This window comes from Lepidochelys kempii, chromosome 3, assembly GCF_965140265.1.
Source record: "Lepidochelys kempii isolate rLepKem1 chromosome 3, rLepKem1.hap2, whole genome shotgun sequence".
NCBI lineage: Eukaryota > Metazoa > Chordata > Testudines > Cheloniidae > Lepidochelys > Lepidochelys kempii.
In genome coordinates, this window is record NC_133258.1 from 147,590,361 (window position 1) to 147,614,533 (window position 24,173).

Consider the following 24,173-nt stretch of genomic DNA (forward strand, 5'->3'; position numbering starts at 1 on the left):
AGCTGGAGCAAAGGGACGTGGTTGGATGCTGACTAAGCCATATTGCATTCCAAACTCAGGATTATGGAGCTGGTGGTTAGTCCTGCAGCAGGGTGGGTTTGGAAGATTATGCTGACCAAAGAGGTTGTCTGGACAGTCCGGTGAGGATCAGAGTATCACATCTCACAGGCCTCTGTCTTGGGTCCTATCTTAGAACATTTTCTTAAATTGGTAGTAGAGTTGCATGAGCCATAGAGTTTAATGTCAGAAGGGATCACAAAAATTATCTTGTGTGACCTCTGCTATATCACAGGCAGAGGCACGAGCAGATGCTCAGTCAGATAAAGGTCAATCTCCCCCGGCTAATGGCTCAGCAAAGCTACAGCAGTAACAGGTTACATGAGGGGCTGATCTGCTGCTCCTCATGAAAGCACAGCCACCGTGTATGGTAGAATTCAGCCACTGCGTACGACAAGATCAAAATGTGACCCATGAGCATAATCGAGAGGGCAAAGAGGCCTTTGGGGAATTCATCACCAAAGAAAAAACATAAAAAGGACATTCCTAATAGATGTATTTATAATATAGGAAAGACCCAAGGAAAGGATATGGCAGGGCACGGGGGCTGTGTTTTCAGAGAAACAGTTAGAGCTCCGCTCAACAGGCAGGCAGTGTCTCCTGTGCTGAGACTAAATCTTCTGGGCCATAGGATTCGCCTTTCAGAGCCTCCCATATTGGAAAAAAAGGGAGTTCCCCAGAGCATATTATATATATATCTGTACACCTGATCCACCAAGGACACGGATGCTGTATAAAAGCAGTATCTTGTCAAGATGGATTCAGAAAGAGCCCTGTGGCTGTGCAGGGCACACGATAAGCCTGTTTCTAATGCAACAGGAACAGATCCCAGGCATAGAAGATGCTGGGTGAGTCAGTCTGTGCAGCTGCTGACTCCAGAAAACTCCCCTTTCTCCAGAGGCAGAGATCATGTCCAAGGCCGGGGGCACCGTTATTCAGGCTCAAATCCAGGCAGGAAATAAAGATAACCAGAAGCCAAAAGCAGCTGGATAAACTAAAATACCAGAGGATAAGGGAAATGATTGGCCAACAAGCTGCAAGCAACAAGTAATTAATGGAGCAATTTCAAGCCCATTCAACAAATATTCACACAACCACCAAAACAGCGAAAGGCAAGTTAGGTCAGGCATAAAAGAACTGGCCAGCTGAGGTTACATTACATTATCTATGCCCCTCAACATGCACGCGGACTGCCTCAGAGAAGTTACCTATTTACCGTATCAGCTCACTGGCCATCTCCCTAAAGGCATGGCCAAGACTGAGGACCTATTCCACATACTACTTACCTTAGCACAGACCTTGTGACTACTGTGTGTTTTCACAGCCTCTATCTACTCCCATACATGGCACAAAGGATGAGACAAGACACCCAGAGAGGAGTAAACACAACCATTTACACTGGAGAACAGTCCTGCTTCGAAGAGGCTTCTTTACTTACAGTTCAACTCAACTGCTCAGGAGAATTTATGTGGCTGCCTCCTACCGATCCAGTCGCTCTCAAGTCAGCCAATCCATCCTGCAAGAGTTCCCAGCTCCTACCATAAGCCCCTTCTCCTCAGTGGCACATTAACCATGCAGAAGCTGGCTGATTCTCCCAGGTAGTTGGCCTATTGGCACAGTGCTATGAGCAATGATCGATCCCAACAATAAGGCAGCTATTGTCCTGATCCTGCAATTACCACTCCAGGCAGCCACGCTTTGCCCTTACACTGTACCTCCCCACACAGTCTTTTCCAGACCTCACAGCCCCTCGTGACATCCACATTAACAGGTACCCTAGGAGACAAGTGCAGGGGACATACACACTGGGAGAGCAGAAACAACTCCAGAGAGAAGCACAACACAAGCTCTACCCTTTCCTGGAAGCTCCAATGCTGCTTATGTGTAATTTTGCAAATCTAGAGCAACCACAGAGAAATCCCTGCATCCTGCAGACTGGGGCAGCCATACAGAGTTGGACCTCACCTCCCGTGCTCAGCAAAGTAAGGTAAAAGGCAGGAGGCTGGTCACTTTCAAAATCTCAACCATTCAGTTCTTCCAGGTGCAGCACCAGCCTCGAGAACTCCATTGGGAAAGGGAGGGTGCCTTTGAGGATCAAGTGCAAGCCACTGCAATATGCTACAATCTACTTCTCAGACATGCCTAAAACCAGTGGTTCCATCAGTATGGGGCAGAAAAGTCTTAATGGGAACGCTGGTGCATCCCCACAGAAAACAGCAGCGGAGCCACTTCCACAGCACTGGAGAAGGAGCACTAGCAACAGAGCAAATACTGGAGCTTCTGCTTCTTTAGAACCAGTACAATGGGAGTTTACTGACATACAAGGGTGGAATTTAGTTTCCTAGGCTTGTCACACAGGTCCTCCTTGGGGGGAGGGATAGCTCAGTGGTTTGAGCACTGGCCTGCTAAACCCAGGGTTGTGAGTTCAATCCTTGAGGGGGCCATTTAGGGATCAGGGCAAAAATTGGGGATTGGTCCTGCTTTGAGCAGGGGGTGGGACTAGATGACCTCCTGAGGTCCCTTCCAACCCTGATATTCTATGATTCTATGTATCCTAAAGCCTTTACTAAGTACTAGCCTGGTACTGGCAGTGCAATGACTGTAAAGGCAAACAGCTCACTCAGCCTCAGCCATCAGCCTGCTTCAAGGAGTGGGAATGCTCACTTGGACACTGGTTTGGTGGATTTCAGAGACATGATGCCATATAAACATACACTGATGAAGTGCTCAGCACCCAGGAAACTCTGCATGAGACTGTCTGCCCAGAGAGCTCACAACCTGCAAAGAGAACTGACGCATGGGATCATCCACCTTCACGAATAAAGGGCAAATCTCATCCCTGCTGCATCAATAGCAACCGGATAGCTCAACACTCACAATAGGCTAAAGTGCTCAGCCTACACCTTGTAAAGAGGAATTTGCTTGAGTGGGCCAAGACTATACACTTACCCCTCCCTGCTCTTCACAACTGCAGCAGCACTGTCCTGATTTGGTCAGTGACTCATACTTTAAGAACCTGGCTAGACAGTGCCCTACATGGGCCTCATCCCCATAGAGCTGAGTGCTGAAAAGCTATGTAGCGATTAAACACTGTTCCCACCTGCCACCCAGCTCCAGAAGGGGGGGAACGGCCTCATACACTACACTCATCACTGGCCAGCGCGAGGTTGAGAGCCAGCTCCAAGCCTAGCAATGCTTCCCTATCGGCAGTCACAGAGAATCCACCAAGGGGTAGCTCAGAGAGCTGTTACTCTCCTAACACTGCATCACCGGGTGAGGGAACGGCACAATCCAGAACTCCTCCTCCCACCCAACCTGAACCACCTTCGTCTCACCTCCACCCTGGCTAAGCTGCAGACACACGATGCAGACTCCCAGCGGGTACACCGAGAGGAGGCACTGCAAGGCACAGAAAGAGCCTTAGCATGAGCCCCCATTGGTTTCAATGGCAGATCACGCTTCAGGCAGCCAGATCAAAGACGCTCAACTTAGTACTGAAGCGAGACTAAAGCAAACTCCCACTGGACGCCAGGAGAGCAGGCCCTGCTCTGGTGGTGACTGGAGAGGTGGCCTGGTGGGGACTGAAGGCAGAGCAGAGATGTTAGTTGAGAAATACTTGGTTAGTCAGGGAGGCAGCTTTAGGTTGGACACATTCCCAGGTGGAAGTGGAGGTGGGGGAGGCAACCCCAGCTTGAGCTCCCATTGGCTTTAATGGAATCTCATGGGCCAGGGCTGTGCGTGTGGAGAAGGCTCACTTCCCCAGTCCCATTCCCCACTGAGAACAGTCGGGAACAGCACTGGTGCAGGTGCCCAAGCCTGTGCTCCCGTTGGCTTCAATGGGAGAACACGCTCAGAGAACACAACATACATTGCAGGTTCACTTCCAGAGACTGTTTAGTCAGCATAACTGGTGTCACGTCAACTCGACCCACCTTATGAGAGCGAGCAAGTTGTCGAGAAGTTTCAGGACCTGCTCAGTGCAGGGGTTACGGTAGATCGGATTGCCGCTGGGCATGCACCCGATCACAAATCCTCCGGCCTTAGCCTCTTCCAGGGTAGTGGGCCAACGAGCCCGTTTCACAACTCCCAGAATGGTGTACACGCAAAAGCTTATCTACAGCAAAACAAAAGACATGGAGAGAACTCTTCTTAGCAAGGGTGCAAGCAAAAGCAACAGAAGGCCAGAGAGAACCCTCTCCCCCAGCCCTTCTCCTGGGATGGCACTCCACTTGCCCAACCCAGAGGGCGGGGCTGCCTCGGGGGAACGTGTGCATGAGAAGATCCCTCACACTATCCTGATACCTTCCAGAGTTTGCAAGAACCCCTTGACATGCAGGAATGGCACAGGAGCTTATTACTGGACACACAGTGTCAATGCAGAAGGTCTCGCCGAGTCCAAATGACCACGTGGGGCACCCTCTAAAAGGAAACATTGAAGTCATCACTGTCTCATTTCCCTGCACACATCATGGACTGACCAGAAACTCCACATTCCTGCAACTGCCTAAAACCGCATTAGTGTCTGTCACAAGCAGAGTCCTACCATCGGCATTTCCACATCCACCAAACCCTGAAGACAGCAACTACCAGTTTGCAGCGAAGACATCCTGCAGCTAGCCTCTCATACAACATCAGGTCCTGGTGAGTATTTGAGTTACATGCCACGCCACGCAACGCAGCCTTAGTCTCACGCTTTCCAGAATGCTTCACTTGGGAATCGCAATTCACTGCACCACATTACCCAAAACATCCGGCCTTAACCCAACTGCATCCACAAAACAGACTGCTCCAAGAAGAGCCTGAGCTATACCAGGCACAAAGGCTTGTGAACTACCGCATGAGGAATACAGCAAGACTCCTGCCTTGCAGGGTTACAGGATTCTATATACCACACAGGGATGGGGGAACGGGAGACATGATCCTGCTTCTCTTACGTGACCCATGTCCACTGAGCTAGAGTCAGAAGCCATCCGCCATTCTGCAGTATGAACGACGTAGTGATCTGGGTTCAACAAAAGGCGCATGCTTAGGACAGGTCTTGCACAAGGCCCTATTCAAGAGGCAGAATAGGTGAGCATGTGTAGAAGGCAGAGGAATTACTTGCCACTCTCCAAAGACCGAGCCTCCCCAGGTAATGGATACTCACTCTAGATCGGTTCAGGCCACTGGGATCTTCCAAAACGGGATCAGTGATTTTGTTGTCAGCACCCACGTAAGAGATGAAAGCTTCAGGATCTGATAGGACTCTGAGGGGCAGAAACGAGCAAGCCTGGGATTATCAAAAGCACTGAGGACCTTTAAGCAGAGTCTGGCATCTGTGATAAATGCTGTCCCAGCACAGATAGTCAAAAGTCCTATTCACCACAGTCAGTCAATTCATCTTAAAGGTGAACTCAAGGTGACCGCCCTCAACAATTGTGCTTAGCTTCCCCTTTCAGTTTAATGAAACTGACCCCCTCACTGTACACAAGGCCTCATCAATGCCAAGTGACCCAAGATCAGGCCAGGCTGGTGAAACAGGCTGAGCTGTAGTCTGCTTCTCCGCATTGAGCTCTGCTGACTTGGTCCAGAATTGCAGAAACAAGCCAACAAACCGCTCTCCGAATATCCCCATGCACAGTCCACCTACAGCCCAGCACCTCTTTCAGTTCAGTTAAGGAATATTCCAGAGAAGCCCTTTTGCACCTTTCAAAGCTCAGTAATTCTGCTTCTAGCTGCTGCGTGGCAGCTTTCCCAGGTGTTGGCAGAGGACAGCAGCTCTGCACACATGGCTTCTCCAGGAGGTCAGCGAAGGGGATATTTTGACTCCCCTTTTTGTCAGAGGTTTGGAGAGTGCTGTGGCCCCATACCCCTTCCCAGCATATGCTGTTTAGATATACTCCACACCAAGAAGCTTTTCCATCTCCTAGGCTATTAGCAGGGACTCAAAGCATGGCCAAATTTCTTAAGAGTGCAGAGGGCTTGTGGCTAGCAAACACAGGAGGCACAAAGCGATGCTCCTCTGCTGCACACATTCTCTAGAGGGAGGCACATACTAGCCCCTGGAATCTCTGCACCATCTTCAGCTCTAGCTCAGGAATGGTTAATGTGGACCCAGTACCTCTGCATCTCTTCAGAGAGCCACAGGTTGGCAACAGGAGACATGAGCTCCTCCAGGAAAACCTTCTGCCGCTGGTAGTCCTTGAATTGGTTGCTGATGAGGACCAGGGCCTCCATGAGAGCGCACTTCTCCATCTGCGTCAGGAGCAGCTCATTGGACAACAGTTGCTTCACGTGGTTATACAGCATCTCAAAGTTAGGCTGGAACAAAGACCCAAGCAGGACATTGTCACTCACCCACCTGACTGGGGATGCTGCACTCACTTTTCGGGGGAAGAGACAGATTGGTATGTACTGTATTCCCACACACAAGATGCAGGAAATAGCTGGATGAGTAGGGCCTGTTCTGATCTTCCCTTACCCTGATCTTTCCAGCCTCTTCCTTAAGGCTGGCAAAGCCTTGTTTCTACCCTGCTCCTCTATCTTCCTTCCTCCCCTAGGTACTCCAATGATCTCCACTGTTCATGGCAAATAATGTTTGAGATCAGGGTAGACGCTGCTGCCTCAGCCAGCTGCACCATCACAGCGTGGTCTAAACCCCAAATTGCTCTAGTCTTTCATGGATGGCAAGGAAGTGAGCTGGTCTCTAGGCACTCAAATTTCAGAGTTCAGGACTTTACATCTCTCCGCTCCCACCCTTGTGAGTCTAACCAAGAAAACCTGATTGTCCAAGCTAATGGTCTATCCTCACTGCAGTGGTTCAGTTTTCGCTTGCCTACTCTACTCGTAAGTCAAGCGTCAAGGAACAAGCATAGAAGCTTGTACAAGCATCAAGGAGCGTTCGCTACCTTTGGGATGGATGATGACAAACCCACTCTTTCTTGGCAGCTGTACTGAAATACAAGCTGGAATCCTAAACGACCCCAATTAGCACCTTCAAAGCACCAGCTTGTGTTTTGCCACAACATAGAGACTAATCTGTAGCCACAAAGTGAGTGGCAGCTGCTACGCCTCCAGCAACCGAAGGGATCCTCAAGAGGAGCAGAATGCCATCCATTATCCTTCAGGCCTCAACAGTTCCCTTCCTTAAAACAGGTTGACAATTCAATGCTCCTCTAACTACAGCTCCCCTGGTCCCCTAGCAATCAAATACCAGTGCTGCTGGAGCCAAGGGCCCAAACAGAGTTTGCAGGCTTCCTGGTTCAGTGAAGCTAGTAGAAGAGTCTGATCTGGTGGGATCAAGCAGAAAGAGCAACCAGTATTTATATTCTCTTTTACTCCCCCTGGACTGATCCAGAAAGCCAATATCCTCCCCAGCTCCTTCACGTCCCTTCTCCTGACCCACTTCTGATGCAAAATCTAAGAGATCAGCCAGGGCTAATGGCTTCAACTAAGGGCACAACTGATATTACAATAAATAAAATATAACAAATGTGCCTATAAAATGGTTAGAGACTTGAATACTCCCTTTCCCCACTTCAGATGTTGATCGGCATCTTGGATCGTAAATTGTGGGGCAGGGTCTGTGCCTTGCTCTATATCTTTAGTGGGCCCAGTACAACAGGGTCCAGGTCCTGATCAGGGCCTCTAGGTGCTACTGCAATATATTTAAAAACAAAAAACAAGTCAGTATCACTCTAGTGTTGAGAAAGAGAAGAAGTCGGCTGACTTTCTGTGCAGCAGAACACTCTCTGCTTTACAGTCCCATTCGAGTCAAAATAGGGAGAGTCTCCCTGGAAAAAAAACAATGGATTGAGGCAGAGGAACTGAAGATCCCCCATCCCCAGAAATACAGCTGAAGATGGGGCAGTGGTGCCCTGGAAGAGAGGTACATATACATACCAGGACAAGCTGAGGGTAGTCCCGACACATCTTTATGATCGAGGAGCATGCATGTCTTCTTACATTCTTCACTGCCCGAGTTCTTGGGGCCTGGACCAACAACAAAATTCAGGGTCAAGCTACAAAACCCAGACAGACCCAAGGCCTCCCCATTAGCCAAATCCATTAATGTAATTTTCTGGGCTGTGGAGACCAGGGGAAACTGACACTTCCATTCGTGCATTCCAAGAGTTCAGTTAATGCCAGTTCCCAGAGGAGTCGCTGGAAGCCCCAGCCTCTGGGCTCCAATTCAACTCCTGGGATGAGAATGCAACTGATTTTCATCTACTGCATTACGGTTCCCAGCATGCACCCAGGGGTAGCAGCCATACCAACACCAACCACAGCCACACACGGGCCAACCACTGAAGGGTACGTGTGGTGGCTAGTGAGTGAAAGTCACTCCCAAGTAGAGGCCGGCTGCACAAATACCCAAATGGCTATATCCTGGACTGTTTCTTGGGGGTGAATTTCACCCTAAATGACTCCCAAGCTTCCACCAGCCAAGGCTTATTGGCTAAGACTGCGAAGAAGGGATTTAAGTGTCTAGGTATCCCCTTGTCAAGGACAGATCCGACTGAGAAGTTAGTTGCAGCGCACTTCAGACCTTGTCTCAGGCATCAATATGCTTCTCAAATAGGGCACACCTGATGCAAGTCCTATAGCATATTGTGCCCAAGGAGTATGGACTTACCTTACTCTCTTCTATAACTTCAAAAGTGACGGCAGTGAATAGCTGTGGGACAAAGGAAAAGTCAGTCACTCATCAATATCTGGCATTCATTCTGGAACACTAGGCACAGGATATTGGTGTGACTTCACCAAGCCAGCAGAAACCCCTTTATTCAGGAAGGGTATGAGTTCCCAGTGCACCAAGGCCATGATATAAAATAAAGCTTTTATTGAGACAGAGTGTGTCATTTAGTGGTTGAAATCCAGGACTGGAAATCACAAAATCCAGGTTATCTGACTCCTCCACTGATTCTCTGTCTTTGGACAAGTCACTTCACTGCCTCAGTTTTAATCCCACTTCTAACAGGAGGGATAATTCCTCTCCTCAGGGTCTCATGAGGATTAGTTAAAATATGTAAGGGCCATGTGGTACTAATACTCCACTCAGAGGCTATCTGATCAAAGAGTAGTCTACAACAGTGGTTCTCAACCTTTCCAGACTACCATACCCACTTCAGGCGTCTGATTTGTCTTGCGTATCCCGAAGTTTCACCTAATTTAAAAACTACTTGCTTACAAAACATAAAAACACAAAAGTGTCTCAGCACACTATAACTGAAAAATTGCTTACTTTCTCATTTTGTCTGTATGAAATTTTAGTTTGTACTGACTTTGCGAGTACTTTTTATGTAGCCTGTTGGAAAACTAGGCAAATATGTAAATGAGTTGATGTACCTCCTGGAAGATCTCTGCATGCTCCCAGGAATACATATACCCTTGGTTGAGAACCACTGGCCTACAGAACACCTACCTTGGAGAGGACTTGGGGTAGATACTCTGGCCTATAGGTGACAAACGGGAAGAGTGCAGAGACATTGGTGAGCACACAGGACAAGATGAGAGGATCCTTTGTTTCAAAGTTCAGGACAAGCTGCAGCAGCTCTATGCCATCATTCACTGGGATCTCCTGCAAGAATAAAAGGGGAGGGGGAAAGGAAAGAAAGCAACAGTCAGCGATGTGAAATATAACCAACTCTCCAATGTCTCCTCCCAGGGCCTGGCCAGGGAGCTGCTGTGCTGAATAGCACCCTTGGGTGAAGTCTTCCCAAAGTGGGTTAAAAGTGGCAAAGCTCATTTTAATTTATGCGCAATTACTGTTGCAAGAAAGAGGGAACAGACAGCATCACCGTCTCTACAGATGTCTGGAAACAACCGGAGGTTCCAACTCTTACTGCCTGTCTAGGGTGTCCACTTCCTCCCACCTCTTCCCCAGCTCTCCTTTTGCCTGCTGGCTAACAAGTCTCAGGCTTAACCAGCCAGCACAAAACAACCCTTGCAATTCTTTGCTGTGACCAGAATGGCATGCCCAAGCAGCCCAATCCTGATTAAAAACTGGCCAGACCCTAACTGGCAAATAAAGACAGTGCACTGCACTTGTGTTTTTCCAGCTAATGCACTGCAAATAGCAGAGAGAAGCTGCATTTTTCTCATCTTTTGCTGTTCACTTCTCTCTTCCACCGTGTGTGCACGTTTGCCTCAAAAAACACAAGCTGATTTGAACAACAAAACCAGAGAGCTACCACTTAAAACAGACTCTTTCTCCCAACTATACAGGCTGCTCTGAAGAGATCACCTGGGACCCTAATCACTGCACTGGCTCCTCACTGAATAGTGTCCAAATCCAAAGCACTTTTCTGGCATTCAAAGCCCACAGTGGAACTGGCCCTACCTACCAAAAAGATCACCACTCCCCAATGCAACTACGACCTCCTCTGACAGCTGGAGTTTCAGCACTATTGTATTTTGCTGCTGGAAGCTAGCATTTTTGGGAAATATTATCTGAAAAGCAACACAGTCAGCAACCTCCCATGTCAACCCGAAACACAGAAACCACGCAAACAGCAGTTAGAGGGTATGTACTTCCTTATCCAGGGTCCGGAACATCTGGCTGATGACACTCTCTGAGAAGAAGGTCATAGCATCCCACTGTACAAAGGAAGGCGAGAAGATGGAGCAGAGACCTTCCCCAGTCTTAGCTGTGAGTGGAGAGAAGAGAAGAGAAGATTGGAGCACTTGTGACACTGGAGATGTCTAGCTTCCCCTTTCCTCCCAAGCACAATGCCAGCTTGGAAAGTCCTCTGCGAAGTCCCACACTCAGGGAAATCTTGCTGGACATCTGAACCACCCACTCATGAGTGCTCCTATCCTTTCCCTCTATTCCCTTTGCCACTAGGGAGAAGGTTTCAGCAGGCAAGCATGGGAGGTAGGTTCTAAATGGTGCTCAAAGGCTGTTTGCTTTGTCATCGAGGTGGAGGCTCCTGGATCACAAACATCCCTGAAATATAAGAGGAAGTGATTCCAACAAACCACAGCAGAAGGGAAAACAAAGGAAGGGTCTCACTTAAATGGGATTTTAAAGGGAGCAAGTGGCCTGTGTGGAGGACGAGCGATGTAAGTGACAGATGCCTTTGCGAGGCAGATATGTTTGGATTTCTCAGGACAGAGATTGGCTGCATTTTACAGGAAGGACATATCCAGTCAAGTCTGGCCTTTCACTTTGAAATTGTTTTCATGGGAAAGATACAAGTGAGAGGAACTGGGGGAAGGAAGGAGCTTTCCTGTCAGTCAAAGACTCTCGACCAGTGGCTGCTTAAGTAGGCAGTGAGGGATTTTTCCTGCAGAGACCCTGGAAACCTAGTTGATTTTAAGAGGTGTGGCTTCAAAAGACACACACAGAAGCTTGTTTGGGGCTCCAGGGGGAGGCTGAGCCTCTTGTCTCTCCTGCTCTTCAGGCAACTTACAGTTCATGGGTCCAATATCCACAGGAGCTGCCAGCTGGTACTTCAGCCACTCCCCAGCCATCTGGAAGCCAGTCCTTGGGTCCAGGCGACACGCCATCCTCATGACTTCTCCCTGCTGGGCACGGAAAGCTGCCAAGGGAATTGGATTTGAGGAGTCAGGTTCAGATATTGGAAATGGCTTCCCTTCAGTGTCGCTCTTCACTTTTCCACAGCTGGGAACATCTGTGGCTGCTACTTTGGCAGCAGAGTTCTGCACAGCGAGCTCAAATACCTGGTAGTAGACCAGCTTGTAGTACAGCATGGGAGCCTTCCAGCTTTGCTTTGGGAAATAAGATTAAATTCTTTAGCTAAGCCCCCTTTTTAGGATCCTTGCCCCCAGGCCTGGCTCCTGTTCAAGTCCTGGGGTACAGTGAGTTTCATTCCCCCCGGATAACTGACTGAGGAAGCACATGCCTCAGACACGGAGTGATGCAGGCTCAGCAAACCTTAGTTGCCACCTGTTGGCCAAGAGGAAACAGAATTGAATGCCTGGGCTGTCACAGGAGAATGCCAAGAAGTTCACCAGGCACAAGGCAAGTGGGAAGACCTGGAGCAGCAATGTGAGCAACTGAAGCTCATTACTGAGCTGAGAGGGTGGGCACTAAGCTAGGCCAGGAACCCCAGCCCTGTGAGAGCGAGGGGAAGACCGCAAACTTCAAACAGAGGCAGCAGGCCCTGCTGGGAGGCCCCCGGATGACTTACAGTTGAAGAAGGCATTGAAGTCCTCATCACTGTCGAAGTCAAAGCGAGAGTATTCACAACTGGGGCTGTCTGTTTTAGAGGGGAAGCCCACCTGGAAACAGAAGGGACGTGGTGAGGGAGCGAGTGGAGCAATCACCCACCTCTGCCTGAGCACCAGCTCCAAGGGGACTCACACGAGGGGAAGAGCGGAAGAACTGTAATCTTCAGACCAGGACTGATACTCTACACTGCTGTGTCAAAAACCCAGCTTCTCCACTGTTAGCACTATGAAACATTCGCTGAGGCACCAGCAGCTCACACCCAGCAGAGCAGAGCTCCTCCATACCTTCACTAGGTTAGTCATAGATGCACGAAGGTACTTTGGGATCATAGCCAACAGCAGAGGTTCACGGGACAAGATTTCATGTCGAAAGAGGGCTCCCCAGGTGATCTGAGTGGAAGATCGCAGGAACTGAGGGGAAAAGAAGAAAGAACAAAAGTTTCAATAGGGTTGTACTCTCTGGTGCAGAAGTTTGAACCTTTGTGCTAAAAGGGGAATGGCAAGCTACAATGACTCCCCAATCCAGGCCACACGCTTTCCAGACCCAGACAAAACTGCCAAGCTACTCTGGCAAATGGGAAAGAGTCTCCCACCAAGCAAATACCAGGGTTTGCTCCAGTCTCTGAAATCTGTGCTCTCCATGCTGTGTGGGCCTTATGGGACACTGGATGGCAGTGCAGCACTGACCACATCACTTTCTACATCCTCAGAGGAGGAAATGGTTAGAAAATGGCAGATGGCTCTCAAAAACGTAACAGACATGAGCTGATTTCCTCTGCAGCAGGAGTGACACAGTCTCCTACGCTGTGGTTTAACTACACACGCTGCACTCAGAGCCCCCTCTCCCTTTCCCCTACCTGGCTGGGATGGGTTGTGAAAGCTAGAAACGAGTCCAGGTATTTCCCAAGGTTGGCTGGGGTGTCCACATCAGAATCTGAGCCCTGTTAACGGAAGGATGAGTAATTTCAGACAAAACGACGAGTGATTTCAGACAACGCTTCAGCAGTAGAGCAGGAGGAGCTGGGTGGCAGCACCACTTGGAAACCAGGAGCGCAATGTGCTGGGGGGACAAAAAAGCCAGCGCATAATGGCGGAAAAAGAGCTGTGTTCTGAAACTGCTGCTGCTCCAGAGTGCCAAGTTCCCACTACCTGCCTTGCAAGTGCCAAAGGAGACAACAGCCACATTCAGGAGAAAAGGATGGACTATGAGTAGCTTGGAAAAAGTTATGAACACTCCACAACACCCAATCCATCATGAGGTATTCACTGGCGGGCCGGAATGACCTGACTACCTCAGAAATGGAGGGAAAAAGGAGACCAGAGATGTAGCAGTTCTTAAAAAAGCATCAGCATTTGCTTCACTCCTCACTCCGGCAGTACTCTTTGACCTAGCACTGTCCTGAGTGCTCCCTTCTCTGGGGCTGTTCTTCCCAGGATTTCCTTAGCAGCACATCCTTCTGTGGGGTTGCCTGTCACCCTGACATCCCTGGAGTGAACTGAGCCTGTATTATAAAGGGCCACAAGCCCTTGCCACTCACAGCAGGCTTTGCTAAGGATTAATAGCCAAGGCTCCCCTCCACCATACAGTGAGTGAAGTCACCCTAGCTTGAGGTAGTCAAACCTCCAAGAGCTGCTTCTTGTTAAGTCTATCTTCTCAAGTGGTTCAGGATTTTCCTTCCTCCCACAGCTCCCTGTGAGTTTACTGTCACACCAATTCTCTGCAGCCAGCTGACCTGGTCTTTCCACAAACAACATCTTTCAGCAAGACAGCTCCGTTATTAAATGATCGCTCTTGTTACATCCCCACTTTGGTGCCATCGGTAGAAGATCCAAAGTTCCCAGCACACCCCTAGAAGAGTTGGCATCAAACCTGCCAGGTTTCACTGCATGCAAGGCCCTTTCTGTTCCCTCCTCTGTTAGAGGAAAGAACTGCTGCTCTCCATATCAATGCTATAAACAAGAATCATGGTATCCATATCCCCAATCATTCCCCTGAAAGACAGTCTTGTCAGGACTGCTTCCAATGTTTGTAGAAGACTCACCACTAATGCACACAGCTGACTGCCTAAAGCACACAAGACCTGGCAAAGTCTCTTCAAGAAAACATAATGCTTCTCTACCAGGCCTTCACCATCTGCTGTCCTGGGAGGGAGAAGGGAAAGGGAAGGTCAGGATTACACACACAGTAGTAAGTTGGGAAGACAATTTGACATCAGCATGGTTGGGTTCCCTTCCCCATTACAGAAGTTATTGATATGAGATCCAATTTTAAGATTAGAAGTATTTCTAGTCTAAACCTTTTGGACCTTCTCCCAATATCTCCTGATCAATCTCAGGCCAAAAGAGAAGATTTTGGGAAGTTGGGAGTTACCCTGAGCAGCTTCTTTTGAAGTTATGGGACTTAGGAAAATGGTTGGCTTTTCAAGTTTGGGAAAAGTAACACTTTCTACCCTCTCCTAATCCAATGCCAGCTTGCTGCCATTAGGCCAGACTGGATCTGTATGCTGCCCACACTCAGGATCTATGCACAGCAGTGGTTCGATATGCAGCACTCGATAGTACTAAGGCTAAGAACTCTATCCACACCTGAGAAAAGGCCATGATGGGAACAGGTGCTGAGGTAATTTCCAAGAGACCAGTTTTAGTTTCATAGCTTGGGGCAGAGAGGTACTTATTAATACAGGCCAGCTGCAGCCAGTTTCCACTTAAGACCATGATGCGCTCCCACAGCAACTGGACAGTACTCACTGCGCAGCAGAAAGTATGTAGTGCATGGCAACATCTCCAAACAAGACCATAAGGGGCTTCCGATCCTCCAGCTTCCCCTAGACAAAAAGCAAAGTACACACTGGTCAAAACACGTGACCGCACCTCATCCCACCAGTGAGAGGGAGCTAGCAGATCACTAGCTGTGCTACCATTTGGGGACCTGAATTCCACTACTGAGCAGAACAAAATGCAACAAGAAATTAAAGAACTACTGGAGAATAAAGTAGTTTTCTCCAGTAACCCCACTGGGAGCCTTAAACCAAAACCTGGTCCTCATAGGCCTATTTCTTCTTCCACTGCATATTGGCTTGTTGCTGCAGGGCAGCTGGACTGGTTTGTTATTGTAAGGTTGCTTGTAAGCACTGTGCTTGTGCTACTGATCTGGGATAAGCACACACTGGGTGGGCGTGGCAGCAGAACATACAGGGCACACCTCGATGGCGCTGTTTCAGAAAACATCTACTGGGCATCAGAAATCCTACTAGGTTCTTACAGCGAGATGGCAATACCCCAACACTCCTCTGTGGCAGAGAGCACTGAGGACAGCAGGGGTTAGGAATGAGTTAACGTTATTTGTTCAAGCAGGGATTTCAAGCTTTAAAGTTGTATGGAAGGGCAGACAGAGAAACGGGGCCTGGGTGGGTTCCAGAAACTGCTCTGTCCATTGTCCTGGGGAAGCACCAACCCTAAAGTCACTCGGGTGCCTGGGCAGCCAAAGAGGCAGGTGACTTAATTCCTTAGCTAAAGGAGTGACATTACCATTGCTCAACTTGATAAACTAAGACTAAACCCAGGAAGAGAAGGGGAATGTGGAGGGCAGGAGGGGTCAGGGAGGCTTGGGAGGAGGAACTCACTTTCCTGCTGACAGCGATCAGAAGACACTCTGCTGCTCCCACTTGGAGCTCGGGTTCATTCAGGAGCAAGCACAACATCTCCAGGAGCTTGCAGTTATCTGCTGTGATGTGGCTCATGGCCACCCAGTCAATGTAGCCTGCCAGGGTGTTAAGTGCTGCTATCCCAACGCGGCAGTTTGCCTGGGCCTGTGAACGGACCATAACCAACGGTTCAGAGCCAGAAAGGATTTATATGGAAACAATCTCAGTGCAGAGCTTTGCCTCTGGCCCAGATGTGGGGCAACCCATGTCTCAGCCATAGCTGACTTCTCCATGTTGGAGCTGCACATGCATTATATGACAGCAACTACCTTCTGAAGTGCCTTCTCCGGGAAAGTAACTGAGGTGGCAGTGGGTAGGGGAAGTGGGGCAAAGTCCTCAGGCTAACAGTATCAGGGCCGCTTGAAATGAGCAGTTCCCTCCTTTCCAGATAGTAAGGTAATTAACCAAAGTATAAACTGCAACTCGGTGTCTGGTGACAGGCTACGGCATGGAAACCTGAGTCTGGTTCCGAACAGCCTCGCTCTGCACTGCCTCCCCAGGCCGTACTCACCTTTGGTTCCTGGGCCAGTTCAGTCTTCTGAAAAAAGAACAAGAGACAGTAAGTGAGCTGCTGTGGTGCACATCTCCTCCCAGCAACTGCTGGGCAGTCCCCGGCTCATTCAAGAGGGTGCAGCCCGGAGAAGCCTCAGTGAATAGATGCCTGGTGAAAGAGACTGCAACACATTTTCCAGCTTGGGATACTGCCCCAGGACTTTCCACTGGAAGTTAAGCCACAGATTCTCTCCTCTGAAAGAAGATGTTCCAGGTGGCAGGTTCCTCTGAATGTGTGTGTGGGGGTTCCAATACTTCCTTGAAACTTCCAGGGAAGAAGATGCCTTTGCTTCCCTTTTAAAGCGTCTTACGTTCAACGATCACAACCTCTGGGAAGCGTTTGTGGCCTCATTCTAATGAAACTAATGCTTAGAAAGAAGTGACTTGACCAAGACCACAAAGTAAGGCAGTGGCAGAGCTAGGACTGGAACCCAGGAGTCCTGACTTCCAGTCCCCAGCTCTAACTGCTTAACAGCAACAATGCAGTGTGTGTGTGCCATCTTATTGCCTAAATTATGCAACAGCAGAGTCTGATCTGAGTAGATGCCCTGTTTTTCTGCATGCAAGGAAAATTGCAAGCATCCCTTTCTTCTGCAAGGTTTTGCTTTGGAAACTCCATTCTGTCAACATTTAGAGTGCAATGACTCAAGTCACCCCAGATGTACCCCAAATACCTAAGTACAGACCCACCACATCACAGCTGAATATCTAACAGCACTGCAGAGTACAGCTCCCAGGCCTGGCAATTCCCTCCCTCTCAATCCAGTAAGCAGACTGGTAGCTGGACACCCAACCCGCAGTATTCACCCTGTGCACAAAACAGCTCAAAGATCTGCTAACCTGTGGAGTGGTGAGGATATCTCGCTCCTGGGGCGCTCCCACCTGGCCAAGCAGAAGGATTCCACCATTAGCAGAAGAAACCATACTTTAGAGTCTCAGCATTGCAATTCAGACCTCAGCTGGAAATGTACTCAACCGAACTACAAAACGCAACAAGGTTTCCCACCCACCCCAGGTCAGCCATAAACGGCAAAAAGAAATACACAGCTCTACGGAATGGTCTATGCCAGTGGCTCTGAACCTTTCCAGACTACAGTACTCCTTGTAGGAGTCTGATTTGTCTTGCGTACCCCCAAGTTTCACCTCACTTAAAAACTACTTGCTTACAAAAATCAGACATAAAAATACAAGTGTCGCAGCACACTATTACTGAAAAATTGCTTACTTTCTCATTTTTACCATATAATTATAAAATAAATCAATTGGAATATAAATATTGTACTTACATTTCAGCGTCTAGCATATAGAACAGTATAAACAAGTCATTGTCTGTATGAAATTTCAGTTTGTATGGACTTCGCTGGTACTTTTTATGTAGCCTGTTGTAAAACTAGGCAAATATCTAGATGAGTTGGTATATCCCCTGGAAGACCTCTGCGTACCCCCAGGGGTACATGTGCCCCTGGGTGAGAACCGCTAGTCTATGAGGCCAGTGAATGTGCCAAGGAAACTGGTTGAAATGTCCCTCTCGGCGAATAGGATACAGCCTGTCACTGCTTCATCTCCACCACACTGTTGTTATGCTAAACATGACTCCACATTTTAACACATTATAAAAGGGAACAAGATGTGCACATAAGAAGCTTGTCTCTGGATTGGTCAGTGCTGTATCCCTCACCTTCCCAACCCCATCTCACTCTCACCGGATCAGACTACGAGCTCTTCAGGGCAAAGATCTGCCTTTATCACGTCTTGAGCACCCTGCACATCTCCAGTATCATAGGATTATAATCGTAGTAAAGTAGAGCCCAAACCGCCCCGTTTATGGGAGGACAAGGGGCATCTGATACTAGAAGGTAGCAGCACCCCATACCATCTCTTTGCAGTAGGAGTTTCTGACCTGATCTCTAGGAGAATGGGGCCAAACCAATGCCTTAATGCCAACAAACTGAGCCTCCCAGTGGCAAGCGCAAGGTTCTCATCCATCTCAGATGATCAACACTAGAAATCCAGACTGCTGACACCAATGCTGCCTCCTGAACCCTGAGACTTTCTCATCAGCCATTGACTGTTTTCATGCTCACAACAGAGCTCCATGGTGTAACTACAGCAATTGATTTCAGACTGAGTCTCCTCTCACTTGCCCAAAAAGTGCGACCCATATCCAAGATCCCAGTGCTGACTAGGCTCCCAGGAAGAAGCTTCTTACCATGCGCCTATACTTGTTGACGTTTTGCTGCAGGGTAGTGAGCAGGAAGCTGAAGATCTTCTCCATGTTCTGGGTAAGGGTTTGTTGGATGTCCCGTCGCCGCTGGGTGGGCAGCGTCTGGAAGGTCACCACGTCCTCTGCCAGACGCAGGAGGATGAACATCACCAGTTCTGTCTGTGTCTCCTAATGTCCCAAACAAACACACCCATGAATCTAGCCGTAACATGAAGCCCTGCAGAGAGCAGCTCAGAGACACAGATTAACACCAGACCAGGGTCTGGGGAATAGCCAGAGAAGGATGACTACAATGGTTTAGTCTCTGATAACGTGATCTCCTGGAATAATGGGACCTGACAACAGCCTGTGAACCTACTGTAACTCCAGCTTGTTTGACCATGAAATAAGGAAAGGAGACCTAGAATTATGAGCCACTGGAAGAGTACAGACAAGTATGACAGACAGGTGTGCTTCATACCCCTTGTTTGGAGAGCGTATCCAGCTCCTTCAGCATATCAGGCCAGTGCTGAGGCCATTCACGCTTGATCATCTCCACCACAATGCGAGACAGGACATCCTTAATGTGACTTTCCTCCTCTAAAATATTCTGTGTTCCCTATGAGAGAAAGAAGATGATCACACAAAATGGAGCCAGCTGCCCCCAGAACAATCATTCATACCATGGGGGAGTCTGGCTGCAGACCCACTGGACAATAAGAAAAACACAAATACACCTTCATCCCAGCTGTTCTTGTCCTGATTGGAACTCCCGCCTTCCCAGGCATTCACAGCTGGCAGGCTCTGTGCACCAGATGACTGTCATCTGAGGAATAGGTCTTTGAAGACCATCGCCTCCATTGGATGGATTGACAGTTGTGGGTGGGAATTTCCAGGAAACCTCCTGTGGTGGCCAAATGGAAGGTCTAGCACTCTAAAGCACCTTTGGGTTCAATCCACAATTCTGCTTTCCCAGACACTGCTGACCTACAGCACCAGACCAAATTGCATGCTTCACAGGAGTCAAGGATATGGCTTTGATGCTACATCTAGCCTTCATGCAAAGAGCAGCAGAAATCCTCTCACCTCAGAGATTCATTTTGGAGCAGTGATCACTATACTTCAACTGAATGAGTGACAATCTCCACATTTACTGAACCTTCCATCCAAGGACTGCAAAAACACTGTGTAGATATGAAGCAAACCTCACAACCCCCAGCTCTTCTGAGGTGGGTAAGTTATCCCCATTTTACAGAGGAGGATACTGAGGCAGAAAGGGAAATGGTATTTCCCCCAGCGTCATATAGCAAGTAAAGGGCACAGACTGGAATTGAACTCAGGCCTCCTGTACTTTAACCACAAGGTCATCCTTCCTCCTCACTTTCATGTACCACCTCAACAAAGTGAAAGAGCTCCGCAAGAGGTCGTGGGACTCTCAGCCAGAGGTTATGGTTAAGGCTGCATGTATCGGTCACGGAAGGCACGGATACAACCTACAACTACAACCTATCCTGAAGGATGACCCAACACTCTCACAAATCTTGGGAGACAGGCCAGTCCTTGCCTACAGACAGCCCCTCAACCTGAAGCAAATACTCACCAACAACCACATACCACACAACAGAACCACTAACCCAGGAACCTATCCTTGCAACAAAGCCTGTTGCCAACTGTGCCCACATATCTATTCAGGGGACACCATCACAGGGCCTAATAACATCAGCCACACTATCAGAGGCTCGTTCACCTGCACATCCACCAATGTGATATATGCCATCATGTGCCAGCAATGCCCCTCTGCCATGTACATTAGTCAAACTGGACAGTCTCTACATAAAAGAGTAAATGGACACAAATCAGATGTCAAGAATTATAACATTCATAAACCAGTCGGAGAACACTTCAATCTCTCTGGTCATGCGATTACAGACATGAAAGTCGCTATTTTACAACAAAAAAACTTCAAATCCAGACTCCAGCGAGAAACTGCTGAATTGGAATTCATTTGCAAATTAGATACAATTAACTTAGGCTTGAATAGAGACTGGGAGTGGCTTAGTCATTACGCAAGGTAGCCTATTTCCCCTTGTTCCTCCCCAGACGTTCTTGTTAAACCCTGGATTTGTGCTGAAAATGGCCCACCTTGATTATCATACACAATGTAACGAGAGTGGTCACTTTAGATAAGCTATTACCAGCAGGAGAGTGAGTCGGGGGGGGGGGGGGGGGGAGAAAACCTGGATTTGTGCTGGAAATGGCCCAATTTGATTATCATACACATTGTAAGGAGAGTGATCACTTTAGATAAGCTATTACCAGCAGGAGAGTGGGGTGGGAGGAGGTATTTTTTCATGCTTTGCGTGTATATAATAAGATCCTCTAAACTTTCCACAGTATGCATCCGATGAAGTGAGCTGTAGCTCACAAAAGCTTATGCTCAAATAAATTGGTTAGTCTCTAAGGTGCCACAAGTACTCCTTTTCTTTCTGTGACTTTGGTGATTTTTGGTGCGGCTGGCTCAGGGGTTGCCTGAACTCTCTGGAAGGTCACCAGCAATGGCAGCAGTTTAGGTGTGGGAGGGGGCTTAGGGCTGGGTCAGGGGGTTGGGATGTGGGGCGGCACTTACCTGACCTAGGCAGAAGGGCAGGGGGCGCTGTGCGCTGTCACTGTTTGCAGGCACCGCCCCCACAGCTCCCATTGGCTGCAGTTCCTTGCCAATGGGAGCTGCAGAGCCAGAGCTCATGACGAGGGCAGAGCATGTAGTGCACCTGGCCTTCCCTACTCCACCCCTAGGGGCTGCAGGGACATGTGAAGCCAGGTAAGGAGCCTGCCAGCCCTGCCAACCCTCCCCTGCCCCCCAGCACCAGCGGGTTCCCGGGCCATCCCCCCAGCACTTGCGGCACCCCCAGACCGCCCCCTGAGAGCACCTGCAGCCCCCCGTCCAAGTTTTAGTTAGGAGTATATAGTACCAGTCATGGACAGGTCACGGGCCGTGAATTTTTGTTTACTGCCTGTGACCTGTCCATGACTTTTACTAAAAATATCTGTGACTAAAACATAGCCTTAGTCATGGTCCCTTAGCCATAGGTTATGGGTCTATTACAGGAGCGGGGGGGTGAGCTCTTGTGGCCTGTAGGGTGCAGGAGGTCAGACTAGATGATCATGATGGTCCCTTCTGGCCTTAAAGTCTATGAGTCTGCTCCATATGGTGGTTTGGCCCTGGAGGCAGCCAGCACTTACATTGGATATAAGCCCCATGACATTGTTCTTCAGATAGACCTTCTCGAGGCGAGGCATGCTGTTCCAGCGAAACCTGTCCAACAAAACACACAGAGGGCACCAAGTCAATACGCTGGCACAGATCACTGACTTGTTTTAGAAATCCATCAGCCCTTTGCCCAAGCCAGGGAGGCTGAGGCTGCATCGTTCATTTGCGCTGCCAATACCCAATCCCTTACTGAGCAACGTTATTGGCTGAAGCTAAAATTACAGCCCAGTTAGAGCATCTGCACCGAGATCAGCACAGCTCAGGGGACGGGCAGGATTCGTTAACATCTACAGGAAAAGGACCAAGAGCACAAAATATTGGGTTTGTGGAGTCAAGAGAGAAGGATCTCCAAATTGTATAGTGGAGAAGTACTTTTATTAATCTGAAATTAGTGGCAGAGAACTTTACAGTGATCTACTGATAATACTTTCCCTGTCTGTCTCCAGCATCTTTTGTCTAAAATCTATGCAATGAATTAACCTGCATGCCCCTCTTGCAGTGTTTGCTGTTACCCTCATTTTAAACATAGGGAGACAAGGACAGAGATGGGAAGTGACTTGCCCCCTCAGGTCACTCAGTGAGTTAATGACAGGGCTCAGTACAGACCCCAAATCTCCTGACACCCTGTCCACTCCTGTAACCAATGGACGGACATCTGGGAACAATAATTTGCACTGACAACTGTGACATGACAGGCCTGTTCTCTCTCCATAGTTTAGGATAGCACCAAAACCATGCAGCCCAAGTGAGCTCCCTTACTTGACCACATGCTCCAAGATCTGAAGACCAAAGTGCCTGACAATGGCTGTCTGGGTTTTCTCTGCCAGCTTCAGACCACAGGGGACACAGATGGGACACTTCTCCTTAAACTCCTCGCAGAACTGAAAAGGAACAAGGATAACAATGAGCCAAAAACTATCAAGTGGCAACATGGAAATGAGCGTGGGAAAAGTGAAACATTAGGACAATTTGGAGAAAAGAGGAAAAACAGAGCTTCAAAACTGCCCACTGCAAGTGGTGAACTCTCCCTGGAAAGCACAGGAGGCTAAGCAAACAATTTCTGTACAATTTCAGCTTCACATCGAGTGTCTCAAATCTTCATTATCTGGGAATACTTTCCCTTTGTGGCCCAATACCGTGAGCTGCCTTCCTGAGGCTACAGGCTACTTTCAGAGCCTCTAGCAGCAGAAAGAGAGTCTCTGATGCTCCTCAGACCCCCCTGACCGGCCCTGAAAGAGACAAACTTCAGGGTCATTCATATTCACTCTGGGAAAGGTGCTGCAGCAAAGCCCAGCCTGGTGTCTCTATAGACCTTTACTAGAGCGTATGACTGGGGTCCCTAAACACCCGCACAGGGATTAAAGGCAATGCAGGCTGCCAGCTCTCCATGCCACGGGGCAGGGCGAGCTCACAGACGGAGACTGGGGAACCCAGCTCAGGCGGGGGCAGAATTCAGGGGTATCGGGCACGTGCTGTCCCGGAGCAGACCCATGGGCTGAACCCTGCACAGGGGGCAGAGCCAGGCTACGGATCGGGCGGGGGTGGGGGGGACAGGTTTCAGGGCGGGGGGTGTATCACCGTGCTCCCCGGGATCTGGGGCCCGGGGGTCCGGCACTGCCCCGGGCCAGGACCCCGGTGGGGAGCGGGCAGCGCTGAGCCCGGCCGCCCCACGCGGACCCCGCTGCCCTGGTACCTTGAGCGCCTCCAGGCGGTAGCGCTGGGTGGAGGCCGGGTCCATGATCACCGTCACCGCCTTCACCAGCTGCTCGCACAGGCTGCTCACCTGCTCCGCGGACATGGCGGCACCGGGCGGGGCAAGGTCCGCGCGGGGCGACCGAGCAGGCGAGGACCAAGGGCTACCACACCGGGAGAGGGAAGGAGGCGGTGCGCAGGCGCGCCCGGGACCAAGATGGCTCTACATACTACGCATGTGCAACGGGAACCGGGAGGCTTCTACGCATGCGCCCAGTGAACCGCGCGACGCTTGAAGGAGGGAAACCGCATGCGCGAAGGGAGGATAACGTCGGCGGCGGCGATTGGGGACATGGTAATGCGCTTGCGCCAACCCCTGTCCTGACTCCTTAATGTCCGGTGATCCAATCACAAGCAGCCGCACATACCGCGCCAGTTCTCCGAACCGGAAGAGGGAGCTTATATCACCGGGGCGCGAGAGCAACCCACCGCGGGAAGTGCAGTTCCCAGCATGCACCGCGGG

The 24,173-nt window shown here is 49.4% G+C and overlaps 1 protein-coding gene across 3 annotated transcripts in view; it reads right to left on the reverse strand.

The window, feature by feature from the left end:
* XPO5 (exportin 5) overlaps positions 1 to 24,028 on the reverse strand; it is a 38,065-nt gene extending 14,037 nt beyond the window's left edge. The window contains exons 1-21 of one of the 3 annotated variants that reach the window (XM_073338467.1): positions 23,652 to 24,028; positions 22,718 to 22,839; positions 21,931 to 22,003; positions 19,172 to 19,309; positions 18,697 to 18,879; positions 17,328 to 17,369; positions 16,447 to 16,470; positions 15,855 to 16,040; positions 14,980 to 15,056; positions 14,274 to 14,373; positions 13,089 to 13,172; positions 12,517 to 12,642; positions 12,192 to 12,282; positions 11,451 to 11,579; positions 10,570 to 10,685; positions 9,461 to 9,616; positions 8,672 to 8,713; positions 7,939 to 8,028; positions 6,158 to 6,357; positions 5,204 to 5,303; positions 3,990 to 4,171 (exon numbers count right to left, since the gene is read on the reverse strand). In XM_073338467.1, coding sequence (XP_073194568.1) covers positions 3,990 to 4,171; positions 5,204 to 5,303; positions 6,158 to 6,357; positions 7,939 to 8,028; positions 8,672 to 8,713; positions 9,461 to 9,616; positions 10,570 to 10,685; positions 11,451 to 11,579; positions 12,192 to 12,282; positions 12,517 to 12,642; positions 13,089 to 13,172; positions 14,274 to 14,373; positions 14,980 to 15,056; positions 15,855 to 16,040; positions 16,447 to 16,470; positions 17,328 to 17,369; positions 18,697 to 18,879; positions 19,172 to 19,309; positions 21,931 to 22,003; positions 22,718 to 22,839; positions 23,652 to 23,756 — 2,366 coding nt within the window. In that variant the 5' untranslated portion in view covers positions 23,757 to 24,028. Of the gene's footprint in view, positions 1 to 3,989; positions 4,172 to 5,203; positions 5,304 to 6,157; positions 6,358 to 7,938; positions 8,029 to 8,671; positions 8,714 to 9,460; positions 9,617 to 10,569; positions 10,686 to 11,450; positions 11,580 to 12,191; positions 12,283 to 12,516; positions 12,643 to 13,088; positions 13,173 to 14,273; positions 14,374 to 14,979; positions 15,057 to 15,854; positions 16,041 to 16,446; positions 16,474 to 17,327; positions 17,370 to 18,696; positions 18,880 to 19,171; positions 19,310 to 21,930; positions 22,004 to 22,717; positions 22,840 to 23,651 lie in introns of all 3 variants that reach the window. The other 2 variants (XM_073338468.1, XM_073338466.1) reach the window with 2 other exon arrangements.
* Positions 24,029 to 24,173: the final 145 nt, after the last annotated feature.